The sequence below is a fragment of the Cavia porcellus genome, unplaced genomic scaffold, assembly GCF_034190915.1.
Source record: "Cavia porcellus strain 051 isolate PalLab524CR breed Dunkin Hartley unplaced genomic scaffold, mCavPor4.1 scaffold_21, whole genome shotgun sequence".
Lineage (NCBI taxonomy): Eukaryota > Metazoa > Chordata > Mammalia > Rodentia > Caviidae > Cavia > Cavia porcellus.
The window spans coordinates 34,977,919-35,003,254 of record NW_026947504.1 but is presented as its reverse complement, the minus strand read 5'-3'; the positions used below and the strand labels follow the sequence as shown (position 1 = coordinate 35,003,254).

The 25,336-nt window shown below is 35.8% G+C and overlaps 1 protein-coding gene across 9 annotated transcripts in view; it reads right to left on the bottom strand.

The window, feature by feature from the left end:
- Positions 1–25,336, bottom strand: part of Pan3 (poly(A) specific ribonuclease subunit PAN3) — a 133,527-nt gene that overhangs the window by 86,185 nt on the left and 22,006 nt on the right. For 7 of the 9 annotated variants that reach the window (XM_063232554.1, XM_063232560.1, XM_063232557.1 and 4 more), the window contains exons 2-5: positions 18,365–18,486; positions 15,705–15,771; positions 13,259–13,329; positions 157–318 (exon numbers count right to left, since the gene is read on the bottom strand). In XM_063232554.1, coding sequence (XP_063088624.1) covers positions 157–318; positions 13,259–13,329; positions 15,705–15,771; positions 18,365–18,486 — 422 coding nt within the window. The remainder of the gene's footprint in view (positions 1–156; positions 319–13,258; positions 13,330–15,704; positions 15,772–18,364; positions 18,487–25,336) is intronic. The other 2 variants (XM_063232558.1, XM_063232559.1) reach the window with 1 other exon arrangement.

Here is a 25,336-nt window from a genome sequence, read left to right as displayed (position 1 = left end):
CCACTAACCTCATTTCATCTTAAAAAAAAATTTTACAAATCACCTAAGTGTAACAGTTCAGCCATCCAATGCTTTAACGCCCGCCAACCCCACAGACACAGAAAGTAACCAAAGATATTCACTTTCAAAAAAATGTCTAATAAAAATTATTTTTACCTGTAAATTGTTTTCTGTGACTCTGTTCCACCAAACCATATTGATGGGTACTCCTGATTTACACCTGTCAGCAAGGCAGCCAATAGGGGTCTTTGCTTTTCGTGCCTTTGATCCCACCGGAACTAGCCTCTCCTCCAGCATCCCCAGGCGATACTTCCTTGGCTAGGAAAAAGAAGGAAAGAAACCAGCCACTCCTAACATCCCCACACTAATCTAAACTAATATAACTAACATACAGAAGATTATCGGAAATGGTGGGATAGGGAACAAGTGAGATTTCTAAAATACTCCCTTCTAATGTCCTTATCACCACCCACCAAATCCCACCCCCACCCTACCCCGTACTTCCAAAATAATGCACAAAACTAATAAGACTGGACAATCTTATATAAAGCAACAGATGGTTTACAGAAATATAATCTGACTTTATAAGACTTTATTTAGTGAATAGAGATTAACTTATTAGCAAAGTAAATGCTTTGCAAATTTTTTTTCCCACTGGAACTTACCTATTCTTACTGTAATATGAAGAAAAGGCTTTAAAGGCACAAAAGACAGATAAAAATCTCCAAACTGCATCTTTTTCAGCAACTTATCTTGCTACCATATTCCTTACTGAGAACCAGTCCAGTTAAAAGAAGCAGTTTACTGCTAGAGAATGGCTTTTTCAAAATTACTTTAATTCTATGTACAAAAGACCAGAATATAAGGACAGTCACTCTATCTTAATTGGTCATTTAGCTTAAGGTACTCAAAAAAGAAAGAGAATTTCAGGCTGAGGGGGGAAAAAAGCAAAATGAACACAAGTTTCATTTGCCTTTTAAATCTCAGTAATTTGAACAGACTGATACAGAACAAACTGCCCCGAAAATCATAACAAAGTTAATAAATCATATTAACTATGGATAGCAGGGCTTGCATATGTGAAAATTATATGACTTTCCACCATCTTCTCTTAATTATAGCAAATTTGCATTAAACTGCATCTTAAAGTAAATTTACATACATACACACACACACACATATATATATATATCCCTTTCAGAAAATACACTGAAAAGATACCTACTTAAAAACCTGATATAAGAAAGTCTATGTTTATTCAATGTTCTGTCAACAGTTAAAATTTTCTTTAAAAAAAGATGCCATGTCAGACAAAATTTAAAAGATATTCAAGCACAAAGAGAACTAATTGGAAGAAAACATCTGATTTCTAAATTGTAATAACTTATAAATAATGCCAATGGAAATTATTCTATGAAAATTAGATTCTCCTCACAAGAGAAGAATCTAAGAGAAGAATCTGAGAGACTGCCACAGTCTTTGATTTCAAACATAACATAATTAAATATGTATGAAGAAGGTAGGTACCTACGTACCCAACACTTCTAACAGTGGATAAGGTCTATGTTACTAACATAGTTCCATTTTTATGCGATCTTGGACCAGTCCAGTTACCCTCTATGTCCAGATCAAAATAATTTTAAAGTTATTTCTAGTTACAATCCTTTGGACAGAGGGTAAGATTAAACTTATACATTTTTGCGTTTAAGTTGGTAACTATAGAAGCTTTAACATATAGTAAAAATAACACTCATAAAAGCATTCACTAAAATAAAATTTATTCTTTATAAAATTCCTGGGCTAAAGATTATCCTAACTCTACAACAAAACTTCAACACAACAGAAGCTATTTACTTAAAATCACAACATGTCAAGTAGGACTTAAACAAGATACTTAAACCCAGTCACATCTAAATGCAAGAAAATTATTGTTTTCTGTAGTTTGGACTCCACAAATTCAGACCAACTTTGACCCAGTCATTACAATGAACGCAATTTGTTCCCTCTTGAATAGTGCACTAAAGACATTGAGGGATTTTAAACACTGCCAGTGTAGTCGTCCTCCTTCCCCAATGGCTTTCACTGTATAATTATGCTTGTATGTTTCCAAAGAGGAATGCATTATTCCCCTCCCTCTACCACACACCTACAACATACAACCGGTCTAAAACTTGTAACCCTTAAATAGAGATCTTCAAATGAATATCTTGTTTTTTCCATAAAAACTCTTAAATCTGCTAACGTGAACAAAAACTCTAATCCAAAAATACAGCCTATGTTTCACTGTATGAACATGAAGAGGTCTAAGATATCAATACACTTTAAATTCCATTTAAGCAAAATACAACACGACATTCAGAGATGGCAGCAACAGAAAGCATCATGGTGAGACGAAAATATCACTATATACAAGTTTCATTGCACAGAATGTGAACTACAGTATTACGTCATCTGTGAGCTAATTTCCGAATTATCTGAACTAGTATTTACCTCTTAAAAGTATTTTCCATCAAACATCTAGATACCTATTTTTTGCATTAGGAAGTGTTCCAGTTTAGAACACAGTGATACACAAACCCTTCTTTTCCTTCAAAAAGGATATAGTTTAGGGCAGTGTTGGCAAATCTATGGCACATGTGCCACAGCAAGCTGGCTGTCATCACTGAAAGCTCTGAAAGGTTCTATCACTGGCCTGTGCAGTAACATAGCCATGTAAGCAAAACATAACTCCTTGTGAGATCTTCATACACAGTCAAGGTATCAAAAGAGTTCATACAAAGGCACTTCACGAGGAAGGCCAATATCTGGGCATATTTTTTGTTTTTGTTTGTTTTTGGTTTTGTTTTGTTTTGCTTTTGAGCCGGGGGATCGAACTCATGACCTCACGCCTGCCAGGCAGGTTCTTGTGCCTCTAAGCTAAATCCCTTGCCCTATCCTATTTTTGAAGGAATTATCAGTGTGCCTACAGAAAATAAAGAGACATTCAATCTCCAGCACCCTTACACACACACACACACACACACACACACACACACACACACAAAATCATAAAATAAAGAGACACTAAGATGTGCTGTGGCCTAGGAAAAATGTGTACATCGAGGCATAAAGCCACCATGACAGACTTAAGCTTGAAAGCAGATCTGAAAGCAGTAACAAGACATTTGCTGCTTGTTCTGGCGTCTTGTTTTTGGGTGTGTGTGTGTGCATGTATGTGTACATGCGTGTGTAAGTTTGCAGTATAGGAAACTGAATCCAGGGATGTGCTGTTACTAAACTATCACCTATTCCACTGGTCTGGAATTTCCTATGCTCCTGCCTTGGCCTCCCAAATGCATGGGATTAACAGACATGCACCATCACACACACTTATTTATTGTTTAATATACTGCACATAGGAATTTGTGCTTCAATCCTGAGCAAAAGCAAACTCAAGGAAGCTTATTATTAAGAACTGACAAAGTCAGATATGCTTCAGAAAGGAGCTCTATAGCAGTTTAAAAGAGGAATTGGTAAGTGACTAAGCTAAAAAATAAGAAACATGCAGACAAATTAGTGGGCTCTTGGCAATAGTCTAAGTTAGGGTTTCTTAACTCAGCACTGTAGACTTTGGTATTTCTTTATCGTAGCGGACTAGACTATACTGAGGCCTGATTGTGGAAAGATGTGAAAGGTAAGAAACAACCACTGATAATTACTTATTGATACGTAGAGGCTAAGGAAAAAATGAAAGACAAGGGAAAGATAAGGAATAGGGGCAAACAAAATCATACGAGATGTTTATTTATTAAATTTTCTTGACTTTTCCCACAACAGTTAACAATCCTTTTGCCTTCTTCCTTAGCTTCTGAAATCCTTAATTAGACCAATCTTAAGAAATCCATAATGAGGCCAAGGGGCCCAAATTCCTTTGTTAATCATCTATTCTTGATAGCCTGGTCAGTCCCAACTTTCTGGTTATTATAAAATGGAAGCATTTTAAAATAACATATCCTGGTGGCTGAGGATTTAGTTCAGCGGCATGAGCACCTGCCTTGCAAGTGTGTGGTCATGAGTTCGATCCCCAGTACCGATAAAAAAGGAAAGAGACCAAAAAAAAAAAAAAAAAAAAAAGTATCCTGTAGATGAGTGGCTTTTCTGCTCCACCAACTTCTAAGTCAATGCTATATACCAGAATTCCCAACCACCAGCAGAGCCCATAACTGGCTGGTTTCCATTTTCTCGTGCTGAGCCATACCACCAGCCCCGGAAATCTCTTTTTAAACACACCTTTGGTCAGCTCCAGTGGTGTGTGCCTACAGTTCCAGCTACTCAGGGCAAGCTGAGGTAGAAGGATCACAAGTTTGAGGGCAGGTTGGGCAACTTAGCAAGACTAAAAATTTTAAAAATCTGAAGAGGGGGAACAAGAGTGCTAGGGGTATCACTCAATAATAGAATAGGCCCTACAATCACACACACACATCCGTGCATACACACACACACACACACACACACACACAGAGCCCTCCTGGGAAGCAGCGGAAACTTGAAGGAGTGGAGACCTAGTTGGATAAAAAGTAGCTCACTAGAGACCTGCTAATGAATCCTTGTCCCTCCTCTCTCCTCCTCTCTGCTCCTTCTCTGAGAAGGTGAGTCACTTTCTTCCTCCTTGCCTTGACTTTCTGCTCCAACACTCGCCAGAAGCAATGGAGCCATGGACCATGAACTGAAATCTCTGAAGTCATAAGCCAAAATAAAATAAGCCTTTCCCACTTTTGTCCTTTACAGTATTCTGTCACAGCAATGAAAGTTAATGCAGTCTCTCGGACCACAATGAATATATAAATCTGGGGAATCTTAATGAAGATTGTAGAGGTGGGGGAGGGTGTAGCTCAATATATTTGAGTGCTTGCCTAGTGTATGTGAAACCCTAGGTTTCATCCTCAGCATTACTGAAAAAAGAAAAAGATTCTGACTCAGAGGCCTACTAAGGCCTGAGATCCTATGTTTCTAAAAATCTCCCATCATTGCAATTCCTGCTGATCTACTGGTCACATTTTGAGCACTACAGGTCTCAAACATCAGAGAAAAGACCTGAATGTGAATTACAGGTACAGCCAGGTGTGGTGGTGCACACGTATAATCCCAGCATTTATGAGGCTGACGCAGAAGAAATGCTGTGATTTCAAGGCCAGTTTGGGCTACTTATGCAAGTTCAAAGCCAGTCTGCACTACTTAGCAAAGAACAAATGAACAAACAGAGGTACAAACAGAAAATGAATGCATGCTCAAAAGTGAAAGGGGACAAAAACTTACAAGTTCAACCTCCATCCTACTCCTTTTAGTTTCCTGCCTGTTTAAAAGCTTGACTTAAACACTTGGCCTTCAGGACCACTACTCACATCCCCCAAAGCCTTCACTTTTCAAATGAGCTTTTCATTCATTCAGACTTAACATTCAGTATAAGCCTCTCTGCCCTTCTTAGAAATACAAATGATCACTATTCTTTCTCCAAAAAAAAATTCAGTGCCTAGGTAGAAATCATAAATGTTTTTATGGAAAACGAAGTTAAAACTACCATACACAAGCCAATTTTCACAGCCCAGACTTTTCACAATAATTGCAAAATAGCAATATCTCCAACTTTATATTACCAGTCATGCACTATTATATATCCTAATCTATTCTAACAGGCTAGATAAAATGTTTTCTCAGGACAAAATGTTCCCTGAATTATAAGAAGTTAAAATGTCAAAAATGTAACACCTATATATACTTCACTCTATGAACTCTGAAATAATTTAAATGAGTTTTTAAAAAATGTTCATTTTTATTGATCAAAACATCTTCACAAAGAAAAAAACAGTAACACATATATGAAATATACCTAATTTTTTAGACAACACTTGATGAATGTGTGAATTCATTATCTTTTGCAGGAATAACTCAACAACACACCTCCTGCCACATCTGGGAATATGAAGTCCATCAGCAACCTTTGGCCTAGGACTTATTATACATTTATTTTCAAATAAGTCTATTTCTTTTACAACCTCCTCTAACTCCAAATGGTCTTAATTAAATGTCCTACTATCTTAGCAAATTTTCAATTATGAGAATAAATATGAGACTATAATTCCAACACTAGGGGAATCCAAACTGATTAAAACTATTTGAATTTTTTGAAATAAATTGATTTTTCATAAAATAAATAACACAGGGACATAACTATACCTAAACTACTATTAAGAATGTTAATATATTTGGATTTTAATGGTCCTAATAGTTAATTAAGAATAGTAAATCTATACCTACAAATTACTGTAGCTTGAGCTCCAGTGAATTTTCTCCATGGGTAAAAAGCATGAAATGTTTTAAAAGAATCAGCTTCAAAGATTATGTTGTTTTTTGCCCCTTCATTAATTATCACTAATTGTGATCATCTTATTAAAATATTTTAGGCTGTTTATGCTTCTATTTTTTAAAATAAGGACAACAGTAGGATTGCAGAAGTAGGTCTACAGAAAATAAGATATAGGAAAGCTGTCACTGTTAGAAATTCATAAACAAATAAATGTATGTGAAAGACGTTTTAAATTCTGGAGCCAAAACACTAATCACACAGAAGATGAAAGTAAAGAAAACTTATGGGTAAAAATCTGAATAAACTGTATTAAGTATAGCAGAACATTACTTAACATAAACACAAATATTTTTAAACTCTGATGTTTAGATTGGAAAATCTAAAAACTAGTCTACCTCTGTTCTTAAAACAACACTATTTCAAAGAATTTTTATGCCACTAAAATAAAACTAGTTAGAACCATCTTGCTGAGCTGGACAACAATGAAGTTCTAAGGAACTGGAATGTCTGGCTGGGCAGAGTGGAGCACACCTGTAATCCTAGTCATCAAATCTGCCTGAGTACAAAGCAAGCAAATTTCAGTGTGTATGTTTAAATACGGCAACAAACCTACCACACCACTACATGCACCTTACAAAGAATTCTTACACTGAATTTTTAAAAATAGTCCAACAGAAAAATGAACAAAGGATATGAAAGAAGCACCAATAGCCAGTAAGTATAAAAAATTCAACAGCATCAGTAGTCAAACTTAAATAACATGGCTTTGCCAAAAAAAATTGCCAAGATATGAAGGATTATTGTGGTGTTATTATAGGTTATTACAGTATTTTCTAGATTGAAGAAAACTCAGCACCCATGGCTAGGAATATAAATTTGTCCCACACTTTCGAAGGGGAGTCAATTATCAAAGGTTGTCAACTATTAAAATTTGTGTAGTTTTTCCCTGAAAACTGAGGTGAGAGAAATTTATACTAAGCTAATCATGGACAAAACAGACAGAGGTTAATGAGTTTTTATTTCTTTTGTATCACCGGTTGCCTCTCCACTATTTATTTTTCGTCTTATAGGACTCAGTCATCTTATTTTTTTCAAATTGCCCTACATACTTTTGCTTTTGAGATGTAAATTATCAATATTATTCTAAATAAATTGCTTGATTTCTTGAATATTGTCTCTTTAAAAAAAAAAAAAAAAAACTAGTCTCTCAGAACTGGGTATATAGCTCTGCAGGCACAATTGCCTGCCCAGCAAGTGCAAGGTTATAATTTTGACTCCCTGTACCAATAAAAATAAAACAAAACAAAAAACTGGTCTCTCACAAAAAGCTGGGGTGATTAAACAATAAAATATAAAACATTTTTTAAAATATTATTTAAGTTTACCGTATTACCTGAAACAAAATTATCATTAATATAAATAAAAGCAAGTTTCTCTTGTATGCCACTACATCATAATAATACTCTTGGATAATATTCACCAGATTTGGAGGGCATGTTTGAGAAGCTAACAAGAAGCTTCTGCAAGGGAAAAAATTAATGTTAGGAAAAGAGGGGCCTGAGCACATCATGGTAGATGTGCTCAGAGCAGCTACAAACTCTTCTAGTGGGAAATTTACTACAGCCTGACTATATTTATTTAAGCAATAGCTGATTTCTAAGCAAGGCTTGAATGTTAGCCAACATCTGGATCTTTTACTACCAATAATACTTAGCATTTTTTGGAAACTTCTGTACCAGACAACATATCCGATCTATTTAAACCTCACAACAACTCTACAAAGGAGCCATTAAGTATTACTATTCTCTTTTTGCAAATGAAGAAACAAAAAGGTTTGCTAAGTTAAATACACAAAGATAAGTGAAGAAACAAAAGTTTAATTCCACCTGCCACACATCAACTCTAAAATTTTAAACATTATTCAAATCTACTGGGTTCGTATCATTCCTATTGTTTCCTTTTTGAGAGAAGAGGCTCTGTACAAGCTATAAAAAGGTTTCAACACAGGTGCTCCCTTACCTAGATATCTGGCTGTCAACAACTCTATCAGTTGCCATGGGGTGCCATACATATCTCTCAAAGCCTAAAACTTCACTTCTACCTGGTGCAAGCTGGGATAGTGCATATTCCCACAGCGTGGCAAACAGAGGAGACTAGAAATTCAGTGATCTCAGGAAATACAGAGTAACTGAGTGTATTAATCTAGAATTCTAAACATAATTCTCCATAGAAATATTACTGTACTATTTATGGGGAAAAGATTAAAAGATACAATAAACTGATGGTCCTAACTAGAAATCTAAACACAACTCTTTTAAAATACATATTTAAAAACTTTTAGACTGAAATGTCCTTTAAAACCAGTTATTTTTCAGTACTTTCTCCATTTTTCCTTATCTCTTTTTAAAATTTTTTCTTGAGATTTTGATATGCCAAACAAGGCTGACCAATCAGCACAGGTAAAAAAGAATTCACCTTCCAAACTACCTATGCTACATTCCTATTAACTGCTCCAAATTTACCCTATTTTTCTTCATAAAAGAACTTTAGTAAATAGTTCCAGTTTTTCAGATATTACATGTTTTGCTTCCTAAAGTACATATAATGTAAAAGTTACCTTCCAAAGACTTTAGAACAGAAACATTACCAAAACAAATTTTAAATGTCAAGTAAGTCTGGTAATAGAGAAGGTAGAGAAGGATGGATGTTTTTAAGACAGAAAACAGTGCAAAGTGGTACCCAAGCTGGTTTCATACAAAGAAGAATGCAGAGAAAGTACTAGTAGTGAAATTTTCAAGCAGAAGCATCCTTGGACCTCCACCATCCACATCTCTTTACAAACTAAACCATTGCAGATGAACCCGGCACTTCCAATTTCACCCTTCTTTTCCTAATGAAGAGCTTTAAAATCAAGAAGAAAACAAAAAACGATACTCAAAAATCTTTGCCTGCTAACCCCCAAGTATGTAACTTACAAAACATGAAAACTTGACAGAAGTAGGGGTGGGGATTTAGCTGAGTGGCTCAAGCGCTTGTCTGGTAAGCACGAGATCGTGAGTTCAATCCCCAGTACCAAAAAAAGAAAAACTTGACAGAAATAAAAATCTGTCACTGTACTATTACAAACATAATGCAAATATACATGTAAACTTGCACACTGACTGAAACATACTAAAAGTAAACCAAACAAAGAAATGTAAACAGACAGGTACCAGTGCTTTCTGTTGGGCGGTGCATGTACTCATATGGACCAAACATGGAAAGTCACAATAAAGAAAAAAAGTCATTAGCCCAGAAAAATACAAAAGAAGAGGCCAAGAATACTAGGAGCAGACTGCAAAGGCTTTGCCTAAGATTTATAGCAATCATTATATGATAGTTCTGTATAAAATTTGTAACTGAGGAAAAATCGTTAGGAGGATACCACAGCACTACACTAGTTCATTTATGAATACATGTATTTTCAACATCTACCTTTGTAAAAAGATACATTGTTCTCAAATGATTTCTTACTCAATTTCCACTATTTGCCAAGATTACATTTGTGATTCACAGTGGCTCTCAATCTCAAATCTCGCTTTTCATAATAGTCTTCATAAAAGTGCTCAGCTTCCTACTTAGCATGTATTAAGGCTTCCTCATCTATATTAATCTCTTTTACATTAACTCATTTACAACAAAAATCAAAGCTTCTCAGTGCTCTGGGAAGCTAACCTCTTCACACAAACTAAAACTAGAATTCAAATTCTTCCACTACTTATCTTGGCCAAGAAAAACTATGCACATTTTAAATCATATTTTTCTATCTATGAAAATACATATGGTAAATAAAAGGTAAACAGTGGTTCTCAAGCATCAATTAAAAATATTACTTTTAAAAGTGTTCCCTATATATCATGGTATTGTTATATAAAATAAAAATGAATTGCCAGGAAAAGATTATATATTTTGAGTTGTGGTATTATTAAACTGTTTAGAAGTTTCTAAACATTTACTTTCAATGGTTTTATTTCCTTATAGACAAATTCGGGCACTGAGACTAGCATAGGGCCCTTGAGCACTGTGACAGTAGTGTCCTAAGGCACCAATTCTCAATGTACAGGAGAAAGTCTTCAGCAAGTCTTCACACTCCTAACAAGACAGCTCAGATGAATGGTTAAGAACACCTTTGTAATGTTTTTCCTGTTCCATATTTTACTTCAGTAAGTCCTAAATATACTGACCTAAGAAAATATACCATTTTCTTCTCAGGTCATTCATGATAATCAGAAGGCATTCATGATAATCTTCTTAGGTCATTCATGATAATCAGAAGGCAATTAAAAAGCTTAAATTCCTACCTTTATTATTTATAATAAAGCATATTTTTTGCCTAAGCATCTTTATGGTCCTCACTCTCAAAAAATCCAACCTAACACATCTCTTCTCCATACATTCTCAGAAATTCAGGATTGTCTGCTACTTGGCAATCATCAAATACTAAAACTGGCACCAGTAGGCTGCTGTATAGTATAGTAGGTTCATGTATGGTCTCTACAATGGGATTTCAGGAAGGCACGAAAAACACCGGTCTTTTCAATTTTCCATACAGCATCTAGTAAAACTGCCTATGATAAAGGTACTTGACTGACATAGCCTCAAAGAGTCACAGAAATCCATAGGCAAAAGCAGGAACCAGGCCAAGTGAGATTTTTGGAAAATTACTCCACAAGCTATGAAGTAGTACTAAGTATGGCCTATCTGTTCTCTGATGCCATTGCAAAACATTACTCAATAGCTGCTTAATTTAAAATTACATCGTTAAACACGTCATAAATGGCCACAACGAGAGAAAAATAGGCAGTCTCCATATGACTCCTATTCACAAAACGTATTATGCAATATTCCTACTGATAAAAAAAATTTGTAACACAGATTTTAAACATTCTCAATTCAACCATTAACAATTTAAAATATACATAATGTATATTTATACTATTTGAAAAATTCACCATGACACTACTCTAAGTGTAAATTGTAAGAATCATAAGTTTCTAGGTAGAGATTGACAAGTGAATGCTTTAGATAGGGACCAGGTTTAGCGAAGAAAGACACCACAATAACTATTGGACATGCTTATCATTTCATCATAACACAATGACAGCCTACAAAGTTTTGCACAGGGTCACAAAGGTAGAGATTCAAGGCCTCAAATCACAGAAGAATGTTCACTCCACTGTATTAATCTACCTGCATTAGTATATATCCTAGTATCTCTCTAAATACTGAGATCACATTATTTTTCCTCCTAAAATAAAGTTTTAAAATAGGTACTACATCTTATGTTTTCTAGTTCCCAGTGATTTTTACTACTTTCTAAAGAATGCCCGTAGCTTTCAAGCATACATTTCAACTTTGAGATATACTCAGCCTATTTCTCATATTAGAAATATATTACCTTCTACACATATGTAAAGAAATGCTACCTATTACAGTTATTATTTCTTTAAATAAAAAAAGCCAGAAGTGGACCCCTAAAAGCAACTTACGTACTTTCTACTGCCGCCCCAAAGCCTCTGCATTTCCAGACCACGTCTGCTTTTCAGCATTCTACTGTTCACTTCACACTGCCAGCCTGTCTACCATCCTTACCTTCCTTACTGCCAACTAGTCTACTTCTGTCCAACTCGTGCCACTTCTAACATACATCTTCAGAAAATAAATATCCCAACTTGTGAGAAAACTAAACCAAGAATCCATACATTTGGATTTGTATGGAATTTTAGCTATGAAGTCTAGCTACTTTAAAAGCATTTTCAAATTATTTTCAAATGACTGTTCTTATTCATATTTCAGAATGGAAACGTTAAATACATGAATCATTAATGTGTGATCTACTTTGCTCTAAAAACATGAAGACTTTCTAAACTGTTTTAGTCTCTCTGCAGTATGACTGACATGTAAACCGTTGTATGTATATAAAATATACCAATCAATGAGACTCGAGTTAAGTATGTTGTGAAACCATCACCACCCGCCTGCCTAAGCCTCATTTGATGTAATCCTCTGACCACATCCTTCCCAAAAGCATTTTAAGTTCACACCATTTTTTCTAAAATTAACATCCTTAGGGCCAGGGATTAGCTCAATGGTTTAAGTGCCTGCCTTGCAAGCACATGGTCATGAGTTTGATCCCCGGTACCAAAAAATACAGTAATATAAAACAAACATTCTTTTTTTGGGGGGGTCTTTCTTCCATTGCTTAAAAAACAGAACACTACATAACTTTACAGTACTTGCCACTAAGATTTAAAAGCTCCAGAAACATCTTTAGCTGCTACCAAAGACCAACTTCTCTAGATGACTATTAGAATTAACGTGACTCCCACTAAGACTCAAAGGCACCGAACTATTCATATCAACTGGTGACAGGATCCTCATAAAATACTACACAATTCTATATATAATCTGTTAACTTTGATCCCAAATAAAATCAACTTTTTAACATGAAAAGCTTTAAACTGTTCTCAACAGTTGTGTCAGTTATGAAAAACTGAAGATCAGAAGTTTGCCTTATAATGAGGCATTTCAATTAGGGGACAATCTCTGAAATTTAGACAAAGCAGTCAAAGTAAAAACATTATTAATATACCTACACTGGATCACTTTAGATGCTATTTTTAAAAAGGAATATGTAAGACAGAGAAAATGAAAAATAAGCAGCACAATTTCATTTCACATACAACCTATTACATGCATAGAAAGCAAATAAAATTCCATATACAAGACAAAGAAGAATAAACAAAAGGCAAGGAAAACATTTCAGTCTACAAAAACTCTCCCCCTCTTCAGAAAACATTACAACATATATGTAACAATCTCAACCTCACCTCTAAATTCCATTTAGTTTAACAGTTAAGTTTCAATTTTACCTACCTTTCTTCTCTGAGAGATGTTGAGGGCACCAAAGTCATTAAACAAGGATGAAGCAGGTGAAGTTAGAGGATCTGGAAAGCAAGTTACATAAGTTTCCTCACAGACAACTCAATTAACCCCAAATCAAAGAAATGTTAATTTAATAATGCCTACAATGGTAATAAAAATCATATGCCACAATAATTAAGTTCAGCGCCTTACATGCAGATGTTCAAATATTTTCTGAGTAAAAGAAAAACAATTTGATGAATCCTTCATTTGCATATTAATATACAGCAGATATCTGAATGTATTCCATATACTTATTCAGAAGTTGAGGATACAACTGTTTGATTACAACAACAGCAAAATCAAACAGAAATTACTTTGTTCTGCTTTGGATTTTTGAGACAGAGTCTCACTGTGTAGCCCAGGCTGGTTTGACACTCACAATACTCCTACCTCAGCCTCCTGAGTGCTGGAATCACAACCAGAAAAAATGTTTGTGTTCTCACTTGAGACCAAACCTGAGAAGGATAAAAAGAATCTGGGAGGAGCCAATCACAGGCTATCAGCGATCCCAGTCTGGATTTAAACACACTGACAAAGCCTTCAAACTATCCACACTACAAAGTATTCTGCATTTTCAAGTTTATCAACTGATATTTGATAGCCTTACTTAAAAAGTAAATGTTTAAAGATAAAAACATTAAAGGATTCAAATCACTAACATAGAATCTGAAGATTTTATAGGCTCAAAGTCCCATTACTCTGGAAGCAGAAGTTACAGAACTCTTTTCCCTTTTTCTCTGCAGTCCCAGGTTTTAGAGACAAAATTATATTTCAATTTATCTCTTATTTCTCACTTCATAAATGAGAGATTTTTGAGAAGGTATGCATGAGATACAGTGAATGTTTTATCCTCACTTCTAAGTTTGAGTAAATCTTTTTCTTTTTTCTTTCTGCATTACTGGGGATCAAACCCAGGGCGGTGTGCATGCTACACAAGCGGTCTACCACTGAGATACATACATCCCAGGCCTTTTAGCTGTTTACTTTGAGACAGAGTCTCAGTTGCCCAGGCTGACCTCCAACTTGTGATTTTCCTGTTTCAGCCTCCCCCAAACTGGGATTACAGGTATGCATCACCATGCCTGGCTACATTTCTTTTCTCTCTCCTTATCTTTCTTCCTTCCTTCCTTCCTACTTTCCTTCCTTCCTCCCTCCTTTTCTCTCTCTTCCTCCCTTTCCCTCCCAGGACCTTTGCACTGAGCTACATCCCCAGCACTACTTTTAATTTTTATTTTGAGACAGGATCTCACTAAATTACTAAATTATTCAGGCTGAGTTCAAACTTCCTGTCCACCTGTCTCAGCCTCTCAAGAGTACTATGACTACTGGAGTGTGCTGCCATGCTAGCTTATGCTCCTTAATCTCATTAAGTTATCCATGAAATGAAAAAATATATCTATATATTAACACCCTTATTTAAAAAGTCTCTATCTCCCCCCGTAATTTGGTACATACAGATTGCTGTTTAATTTTTCTGGCATTCTTTTATGTGGATTTTCAGTCTAGCCCTTCGTTAGAATTAACATTAATTTAACATTAAATAATAATGAGAGAGAAAGAAGCTAATAAAATATAAGATAAAATACTTTTATGTAATTCATACACTTATAACGTATAAAATTCTATCATAAAACTTATTCTTTGTGTAAATTGGATAGCATTTAAAAGTTGACTTTTAAACTTTAGGGAAATATAAAATATATAATGACATAAATTAGTTTTTAATATTTTTATTCAATATTAAAATGTTATTTTTCTATAGAACAAGGTTGAAATTTGCAAATAATGGGAATGTGATACACATGTCTATCACAGCAAACAAGCAACATACATATTCTTAATCTCACCACCATTAATAATCATTAACATTTTACTAATAAAGTATTAACATTCAATTTTATTTTTATTTAATTTTTTAAAGCCATTGTTGGCCTTTTAAAAGAACAGAGTACTACAAAATATATCTGGAAATTCTGTATCAAAAGTCTTAAAAATGTTCATCATTATTGAAAGCATAATTTTACTTCCAAGTTGCATCCAAAAAAAAATGATTAAAAATACTGACACAGTCCATTAGAGTATATTCTAAGAAAGTAAGTTGTTAAGTAAACTATGAAAATAAACAATGGAATTTAATTCATAGTGATCCAATACACATTCACTATTAAAGTACACTCAAGATGTTCTTAGCTAATTATTAAATATATTAATACATTTTTAAAAACGGAGGAATCTAAATCTCAATATTTATCCTTCAATTGAAGATAATTATTTTCTTAATACATGTTTAAAATATTTAAAATTTCTATATAATGTATAATGAATATATTGCTTCTAGAATCAGAAATACACACACACAAACACACACACACACGCAAAAGGGATTAGCTCTTACCATGGCCTGTATATGGCTTGGCACTGTCATTTAGAAGGCTTGGAGAGCTGCTACTATTAGTCATTCTCTGAAAAATACAACATGAACACATGGTAATCACTGAAAAATACAGAATTAAAGTAGTCAATTAAGGATGATACTCTTTGCTTTTATAGCACTAACAAAGCAACACTTCTGCACACATTGCTGCCTGGATTCCAACTAGTTACAAAAACTTTAAAATAGTCTACAATACATCAAATAAAAGTTTCATCCTTAACCCAAGTATTTACAAGCAAAGATGCAGGCCTATTTTGAGTCACACGTCCTAACTTATTAGCCTGAGTAAGGCATAAGCATTTGATTTCCCTGTGCATAAAACACACATTCCAATATCTAAGGGGATGTAAAAACAATTGTATAAAGTCAATAAATGCTCTAATATACTCTCTTATATTATCCTTTATACACTTTAGAACTCATACAATCAGGCTATTTGCTGTTATCTAAACATATCCTCTGCTTTCTGGATTCCTCTAATATGTAAGTTAGCAATGGCTTAGTTCTATAATCCTGACTTAAATAAGTTAACCTCTATTCAGTTTCTGCATAATTTTTTAAAAGGGAGGAGAAAGGAAAAGGGTGAATTATTGAAATGATTTTAATACTTAAATATATCACCTAAATTTGTAGCTCATAGGTGATAAAAAGTTATAACTGCATATTAAGTTGAATTATTCATTCAAAAAAAACACCATTCATGTAGATAGCAGCTGTGTTTACTTGAGTGCTTACAATACAAATGACTCTTACACTGCTTATCTATATGAAGTGAAACCATAGTTTTAACATAAATAGAAGTTAAAAATCATTCATAAAAGTACTGGCTTCTTAAAACTCCTTAAATCAGTATCACTTGGCATATAGACTGATCAATGTTTTTTCTTCAAATCTGTATGAATTTATTGTTGTGCATAGGTACTTGTGTCTGTGAAAAACTTTGACACACTTAGTTGTTTAATAATGGTAGCTACAATTGCGAAGAATTTTATTAGTTCTGTATATAATGGAGCCAAAAACAGAAGAACTAATTTGGCCCAAAAGGATATTTCTCCATAAAAAATATGAACATAAAAGAGTTCTATACTGCCACTCTCTAATATTTCCTAAATTCTCTATAACTTTAAATATTCCTTTTGCAGATTACACACATACACACACCAAAAAAAGTGCATTTGCCTCCTGTCTGAAATTATGTAAGACAGCCTCTCTTGAAATACTAAGACACAGCCCTGTCGAATTTACATAGATATGCACAAACACCCTCCATTCTCAAGGGCACAGGCTCTCCTCCACAGCCCTGTAAAGGAAGCCACAAAAACCTGTGTCAATTACGTGTCTCCAAAGCTGTGTATGATATTCGAAAACCCACCACAAGGCAAGAATGTCAACACTATAAATCGCCTCACTGCACTAGAACGCATATGAAAACATAAACATTATCCTGGATATCTCTTGGCTGCTCTCCAAATCAACTGCTCAAATTCATTCACTGGCTTATATATATAACACGGTCAGAGTATGCATATCCCATGTGCTGTGACCAACTGACTACCTGAGCACACTATTGCTGCTGCTTCCCCAGACTCAATAATCTAATCCTGCCCAGTAACCCCGTGACCCACTGCCCGGTATATGCAAACACATACACAATGCTGTCTCATGAAGACTAATGAAAATTTTGTTTAAGTACGGAGGCCATTCAGTAGTGCACCACATAAACATGGAAACACAATACACCACCTTTACTCTTACGGTCGTTTCTCAATTAACAACACTAGAATATTTTATTCTAATTCCACAAAATTCTGTAACATCAATCTATAAAAATAATGCAAACAAAAATGTCCTCAGGATAGCATATGACAAACAAAAAAATCAGTTACAAAAATAATAAATAAAGTGGGATTTTTAAAACTTTAGACATTTTAAATATATAACATCCCCAGAACACCTGGCATGGTAATGAATGCCTGTATTCCCATCGCTCAAGAAGCTGAGGCAGAAGGATTGCTGTACGTTTAAAACCAGCCTGTGCTACACTGTGAATTCAAGGCCACCTTGAACTAAATAGTAAAGACCTTGTCTTTAAAAAAAAAAAAAAAAAAAACCTCAGTAGTGTGGCTTTAAAATTAATATTAAGCATTTAAAATAAACCCAGTTATGTGCTTCTATATGCAAGGAATATTTCTAAAAGGAAGCCCAAGAAACTGGTACCAACGGTGGCAGCTGTTGGAAGGAAGGTTAATGGGATGGGTGGTAATGACAGGAATCAAAGAGATTTTTTTTTTGTGGCTTTTATAACATACAAGTTATCTACTTAAAAAAAAAAAAAAACACTATCATTACTACCAAGTTTAAATAACATAACACGAAGCACAGACAGAAGTGGAGCTGGTTCCCACCTCAGCTCTCCAGACTCCAGCACTGTGCCTGCTCCAGGATGTGCCCTCCAAGAGTCTCACCGGGTACAGCACGTGGCTTCACCAATGATCACAACCGTCTCACACCACTCAGAATACCACTTCCCATTCCAACAAATGAAGAATGCCTGAACCCTCTAGTATGTGCCAGGAATAAATTTTACTGCTTAGTTCAAAATAAATTTACACTAGTAATACCTGCATTAAGGGATACTTTGTCTCTACTGGGCTTCCAAATCCATTGACTCCAATAAAGCTGGTGCTGAAATAGGAATCTGTGAGACTTGTATCAGTTAAAGCACCTCCATCCATTCCAGGAACTGAAAGAGAAGGAAAATTCATGTACTTAAAAATTATTTAAGAGGATAAAACACGGGTTTGGCTTCTGTAAAGTTCATAAGTAAGTTCAAAATCTCAAATCTGTCATATTTATATACCAGTTAAAACTCTGGGCAAACACCAGAAAGATTTGGGGAACTCTAAAAAGGCTGTTAACAATGATCATGCTTTTCCCACAGAAACACTTTATTTTATATGAATTAACCTAATTAGCCACTAAGGACCACTTTCGTGTTTCTACTTTCCTTATCCCTATAACTTAGCAAAATGACTGTAGAATATAAACCACTGCAATTTCTACTGAGAATTACCACATGGTAAACAGAGGCAAGTTTACCAAGAATACTTCTCACAACATATCTTGTAAAGCAGACTGATACTTCCCTACTATCTCAGAATTTGAGGAAAAGCGTACATTACAGTGAAATGGAGTTTAGGAATATCGAGAGCTCTCCCGTGGCCTTAGGGCAAGGGACAGAAGGACTAGAGAACTAGCAGGGTAACTGACCAGACGTCAACAAAGCTCTAGGTCAGGCAGTCCTGATGCTCCTTGCTGTGTGGCACTTGGCATGCGGCTGGTTTCTAAGCTGCCAAGTACTAAGCCCTACAGTTTACATAAGGCAAGCTGCGGGGAGGGCTGCTCTCCTCCACACAGTCAACCCTCCCTGCACTTCCAACTTCCTCAGAAAACACTCGGAGACAGCTACATGGTCTTCCTGAAAAGCAATTTAGAGTAATTTATCTTTTCTTTATTTAGTTTTCCAAAATGTCTAAAATTAAAATATATTACTTTTGTAATTACAGAAGGATTCCTTTGTAGTAGTTTATATATTTGGTGATTACAAACTCAGATGTAGCTGAAACACTAAAAATTTATATACAAATATCCAGAAGCACTAAAAGTTTATATACAAAACTGTCCATCAAGATGATTTATATATAACATTATATATAACATAAAGGGTCATTTTAAGGATTTTTTTTTCCTGTTTTTGATACCAGGGATCAAACTAATGACTTCACACTAGCCAAGCAGGCTCTGTGCTACTGAGCTATATCCCCAGCTTAAAGAAATTGAAAACAATGTGATCTAACAAGAAAAAAATGATTAACTGAATTTTAATGTATACACTGAAATATAACTTAAAATAATTTCAAATCACGCTAATTCCTATTAGGATTTAAAATACTTCAGCAAAATGGAACAAAACTGGGAAGAAAGACAAAATAAGACCGAGAAAGCACAAAGCTGAGCATCAAGGAATCACTATACTAGCATCTCTATTAGTACACATACATCTCTATTAGTATAGCGTTTAAAATTTTCCTTAATAAAAGACTATAGAATAGGTAGCTAAGAAAGATTAAGTAATTCTGTCTGTGACACTATAACCAAAACATACCCTTCATCTTTATATCCAGTCCCTGGCACAACGCTCCTCAAAGTCTTGAAGCTTCCCAAGTGACTGGGGTGCTGACCTGATTATCCTGACATAGGGCTGACCCTCTGACAACTCTTAAAAACTTTCTGGGTGGTGGGAGTGTCTTTTACTCTAATGTAGAGACTCCTCTCTGGGTTTCTAGATGGCAGCTGGTCCCCAGAGAGACCCAACACTCTTACAGGCTTGAAGTCCACACCTCTCTCCTCCAGGGAGGGGAGAGAGGCCAAGTTTAGTTAGTAATCTAGAACAGGACACACACAACTCCATACAAACAGAAGCCCCAGTACTGAGGAGCTTCCACATCTCACAATACCTTTTTATCTGGCTACTCTGTTTCCTTTATAACAAACCAGAAAACACCTTTCCTGAAGTTCTGAGAGCCACTGTGACAGAAACCGAGAGGTTGGGGCTGTAGATACCCAACTGAGTAACTAAAAGGAGGATGAAACAGGACATCTTTCCTTTCCTTTTTATTTATTTTTTATTTTTTTGTGGGGAGGGGGGTTTCCTTTATTATCTTAAAACTTTAGATCAAATTCCCATGTTCAGTTCTCCACCTTAGAGTGGAATAACAGTGTCTGAATTAGAGGGTTTATCAATCCCAATCTTATCTACCTATCTCATCACCACCCTGCCTTTAAGACTGAGGGCAAGAGAATCTCAATGTTGGGTGTGACAGCACATGCCTACAATTCTAGCACTCTGGGAGGCTGAGGCAGGAGGATCTCAAGTTATGAGCCCAGTCTGGACAATTAATGACTCTGGAAGATTCTGTCTCAACATAAACCATAAAAAAGGGCTGAAGATTTAGCTCAATGCAAAGACTCTTACTACTGAGAGTGAGGGCTAGGGGTCAAACATATTGGCTTCCCTTAAAAAGCTGAAACAGAATTACCATATGACCCACGAATCAAATATATGACATATACCTGAAGAAAATAAAATTAGTATCTTGAGCAGTTTTTTTTTTTAAAAAAAAAAAAGGAAAGGAAAAAGTAATTTTTAGGGCTGGGGATTTAGCTCAGCAGCACAAGCACCTGCCTGGCAAGCATGTGGTCAAGAGTTTGATCCCCCATACCAAGGGGAAAAAAAGAGCTAATTTTCAGAATTTGCAGGGACATCCATACCATGCCCAGCTTTTACAACACCCACTTTTCCAGACACCCTGAAGCAATCCACAGAGTCTCCAAACACTGTCCTCAACATGCACTCATCTAGGACTCCAGGAAAAGCAGGGCCTCCCAGGCCACGCCACGACCAAGTCACCGCCCCATCAGGAACAAGCACTCTAGAGCAGACCACGACCAAGTCACTGCCCCATCAGGAACAAGCAATCTAGAGCAGAAACGCAGCTGCCCCTACACAAGAACAAGAGGCTACCTCATGGAACTGAAGTGCCCTTCAAGCCAGAGTCCTCTGGAGCCAGGAAATCAGAGTGAAACAGTGCTCCACTACCAACATCAAGACTGAGACAAGGGTTCAACGACATCCATAAAAACTAATCCAATTCTTACTAATGGGCTAGCGGGATCCTCTTCAGATCTGTGTCTTCAGTTCTTCACATTCTGATCCCTGTTCTCTTAGTTTCCTTGAAAAAGTCCACACTGATTTTGTAAACTCCTCAAGCTAAGGTCGCATACCATTTTCTCAGGCTTTCTGAATAAAATTTTGTCCTGTCAATTAACTTCCTGTCACTGACGCAACGCTGGCAGAGCAAATTATCAACCCCCAATCTGTATCCATGGTTAGACAGATTCGCATAGCACAGAAACCGACTACTTGCATTACATGTCTGAAGTACTGGGCTGGGTGGGAACTCTCAGGAGACTGAGCCTTTTATGTGTGGGATATGCATTAATTCCAGACAGTCAGTATCAAACAGAACCGTGAGACACCATGACCATGTAACTTCAGAGACAGAATGTATCTGGTGGCAGAAGCATAACGTGCAAGTGGAACAGAGAGAAAACAGGAGTTAGTTCTTTTCTCCTTTTCAATGTAATCATATGTAATGTTAAATGAGAAAGTAGTATGCTTTATTTATAGTATGATTTACACATATACATGTGAATTAAGACTGAACATACCAAATGTTAACACTCTTGTGTTATATAACTGAGGTTAGTCTTCTCTGACTTTTCTATAGAATAGCTCTTTACATAATAATAAGGAAATCCATAAGGGGAGAAATTCCTGCATTCCAACAAAACCTTAAGACATCTACTCTTCATCTTTTCTAAGTAAAACAAAATACAACGTCACAAAACAAAGCACAATTCCAGAGTGCTATCTTAATATTTTAATACAGCATTTTTTATTTAGAACTTTCCACTCGAAACTTTTATTCCAAAAGTTTATTTTAAATCCCCTTTTCTCTCTTCATATTTTATACATGCTAATAAAATAAAAAAAAATTTGAAATGCCAAACTTCAAAAATTAATGGGCAGTATCTTAACAGATTTTAAGTTCCTTGGAATCAAGGTCCCCTGGGTCTTTACATGCTCATAAGTATAATAACATTAGTAAAAATAATAAGTACTAAACTGTTGTCAGAGGAGAACAAGATCATTTTATAACCTTTTAATAATATTTTATCATTAAGAACAGAATTTGTCGGGCCAGGGATTTAACCCAGCAGCATAAGTGCCTGTCTAGCAAGTGCAAGGTCAAGAGTTTGTTCCCTTCAATGGAATAGATTAAAAGATACAACCACAACTACAAACACACTCAACCACCTTATCTTGATAAAGGGGCCAAACATGTTCACTGGAAGAACGACAGTCTCTTTAATAAATGGTGCTGGAAATACTGGCTCTCCATATGTCAAAAACTAAAACTAGACCCATGCCTATCACCATGGACTAAACTAAAATCTAAATGGATCAAAGATATGAATATCAAAACAGAAACACTAAATCTGTTGGAACACAAATTGGGTAAAAATCTTGAAGACATAGGGGTAGGTAGAGAATTCATGAACAGGAATCAAACTGCATGGGAAATAGTTCACAGAATCAATATCTGGGATCACATCTTAGTGAAAAGTTTCTACATGTCAAAAGAAATCTCCAACATAGTGAAAAGAAAACCCACAAACTGGGGGAAAAAAGTGAACTGTCCCTCAGACAAAGGACTTCTGTCTAAAACATATAAAGAAATTTAAAAAATCAGATCCCGGAAATTCAAAGACCCAATCCAAAAATGGGCATCTGAGATGAATACACAGTTCTCAAATGAAGAAATACAAATGGCAAATAAATACATGAAAAAATGTTCATCACTAGTCATTAGAGAAATGCAAATTAAAACCACACTGAGATTCCATCTCACTCCAGAAAGAATGGCCAAGATCAAGAAAACTACCAAAAACAAATGCGGGAGAGGCTGTGGGGAAAAAGGAACTCTCCTGCACTGTTGGTGGGAGTGTAGACTCGTGCAACCATTGTGGAGGTCAGTCTGGAGATTTCTCAAAAAGCTGGGATTGGAAGTCCCATTTGTTCCAGCTATTCCACTTCTAGGCAGATTCCCAGAAGAACTGAAAACATCATACCACAGTGATATATGTGCATCCATGTTTATAGCAGCACAATTTGTGATAGCCAGATCTTGGAAACAACCTAAGTGTCCATCAACTGAGGAATGGATAAAAAAGTTGTGGTGTTTTTATACAATGGAGTACTACTCAGCTATAAAGAATGATCACATTGAGATATTTATAAATAAATGGACGCAACTTAAGACTATACTCATAAGCGAAATAAATCAAACTCACATGTATAAATACCGTATAGTCTCCCTAGTGTAAGAAATGGTAAGAGTACATAAGAGTTTATGGTAATCATGATTTCCCATTACATTGCTTTGGAGCCTTATAATGTTCCCATTCATTAGCTGGAATGGTTTTATCCTGGGTTGTTTGATTTTATTATCTGTGATAGTATGAACAGCTATTTTGAAGAAAACAACACATTATAAGAGCCAGTGCTGATTTAATATCATCTTGTTTTGAAGTCATACCATGCTTTTGTTCTTCTGTTTCCATTGGTTCTATCATGTTGTACCTTATTGGATTTTATTATGTGTGATAGTATAAACAAATTTTTTATGGACAATGAGATAATATAGTAACCATTGTTCGTTTTCTGTTATTTGGTTCTGAATGCCCTGTAATACTTTCATTCTCTTTAACGGTTTTATACTATTGTGTATGAAGTTATGCTCAACTATTTCAAGGAAAGAGACATTATGGTAGCTACTGATAATATCAGGTTGTCTTGTGGTGAAATACTGTGTTGCTTAAATTGTTCTGTTCTGATCTGCTTTGTTATGTCCTCTTTTAACTTAATCTCTTTAAAATAAAAAAAAAGTAAAATAAAAAAGTTTAATCCCTGGTACGAAAAGAAAAAAAGAATCTGTACTAGCCAGATGTGGTGGCACATGCCTGTAATCCTCAGGAGGCTGAGTCAGGAGGATGGCCACAAGTTTGAGGCCAGCCTTGGCTTCAAGACTAGCCTAGACTACATAGTAAGACTCTGTCTCAAAAACAAATGAAAAAAGAATAAAATTTGCCCTAATAAATAATCAAATTTCTGATAGCAATTTTAAACATACCAAACCAGTTTATTCTCTTCAGATGCATAACAGTGACAGAAGACCTTATGTTTCCCATCAGAAATACACGCCTAGAGAGAGAGGTACAAGAGCTAATATGGCCAGAAATCAAGGGCTAGTTTTTCTTTTTTAAAGTTAACACTTTACACTTACACTTACACTTGAGTCTTCTTACTTTGGAAAATTAGAATTTGAGTAGGAAGGGGAAGGAAGAGATACTTTAACAACAGTTAAGAAAACCAGTCACTGTCTTAGTTCCTTTTCTCTTTGCTGTGACAAAATACCCAACACCCAAATGTAAAGGAGGAAAAGCTATTCAGCTCACAATTTGTAGATGTTTCAGTTCATGCTGCCTGGGTCTAAGACAGGACAGACAGCACAGCAGAAGAACATCACAGAGGAGAAACAGCCAGAGACATGGCAGAAAGCAGGAAGGCAGCAAAGCAGCAAGGAAGCAAGCAGCCACAGCCGCCCTTTCTATCCCTTCCATCCCACCCAGGCTACCCATCCTTAGGGTGGGCAGCTCTCACACCCGGAGTGGGCAGCCTTTATCCTAGCACTGGACCGTGAATCACTCCCAGTATCGCATCTCATGCCAGCATCACACACCCTAGATTCAGCCACCTCTGAAAAGCCCCACCTAAGGCCACGTGAGGCTTTGGGGAGACAGCTAGATACAAGCCGTAACACCTCTGACACATTACTTTGTCCTATACAGATTATAAAGATACCACTTTTCAGAAGTTACTTACAACAGACACAGGTCCTACCTGCTTC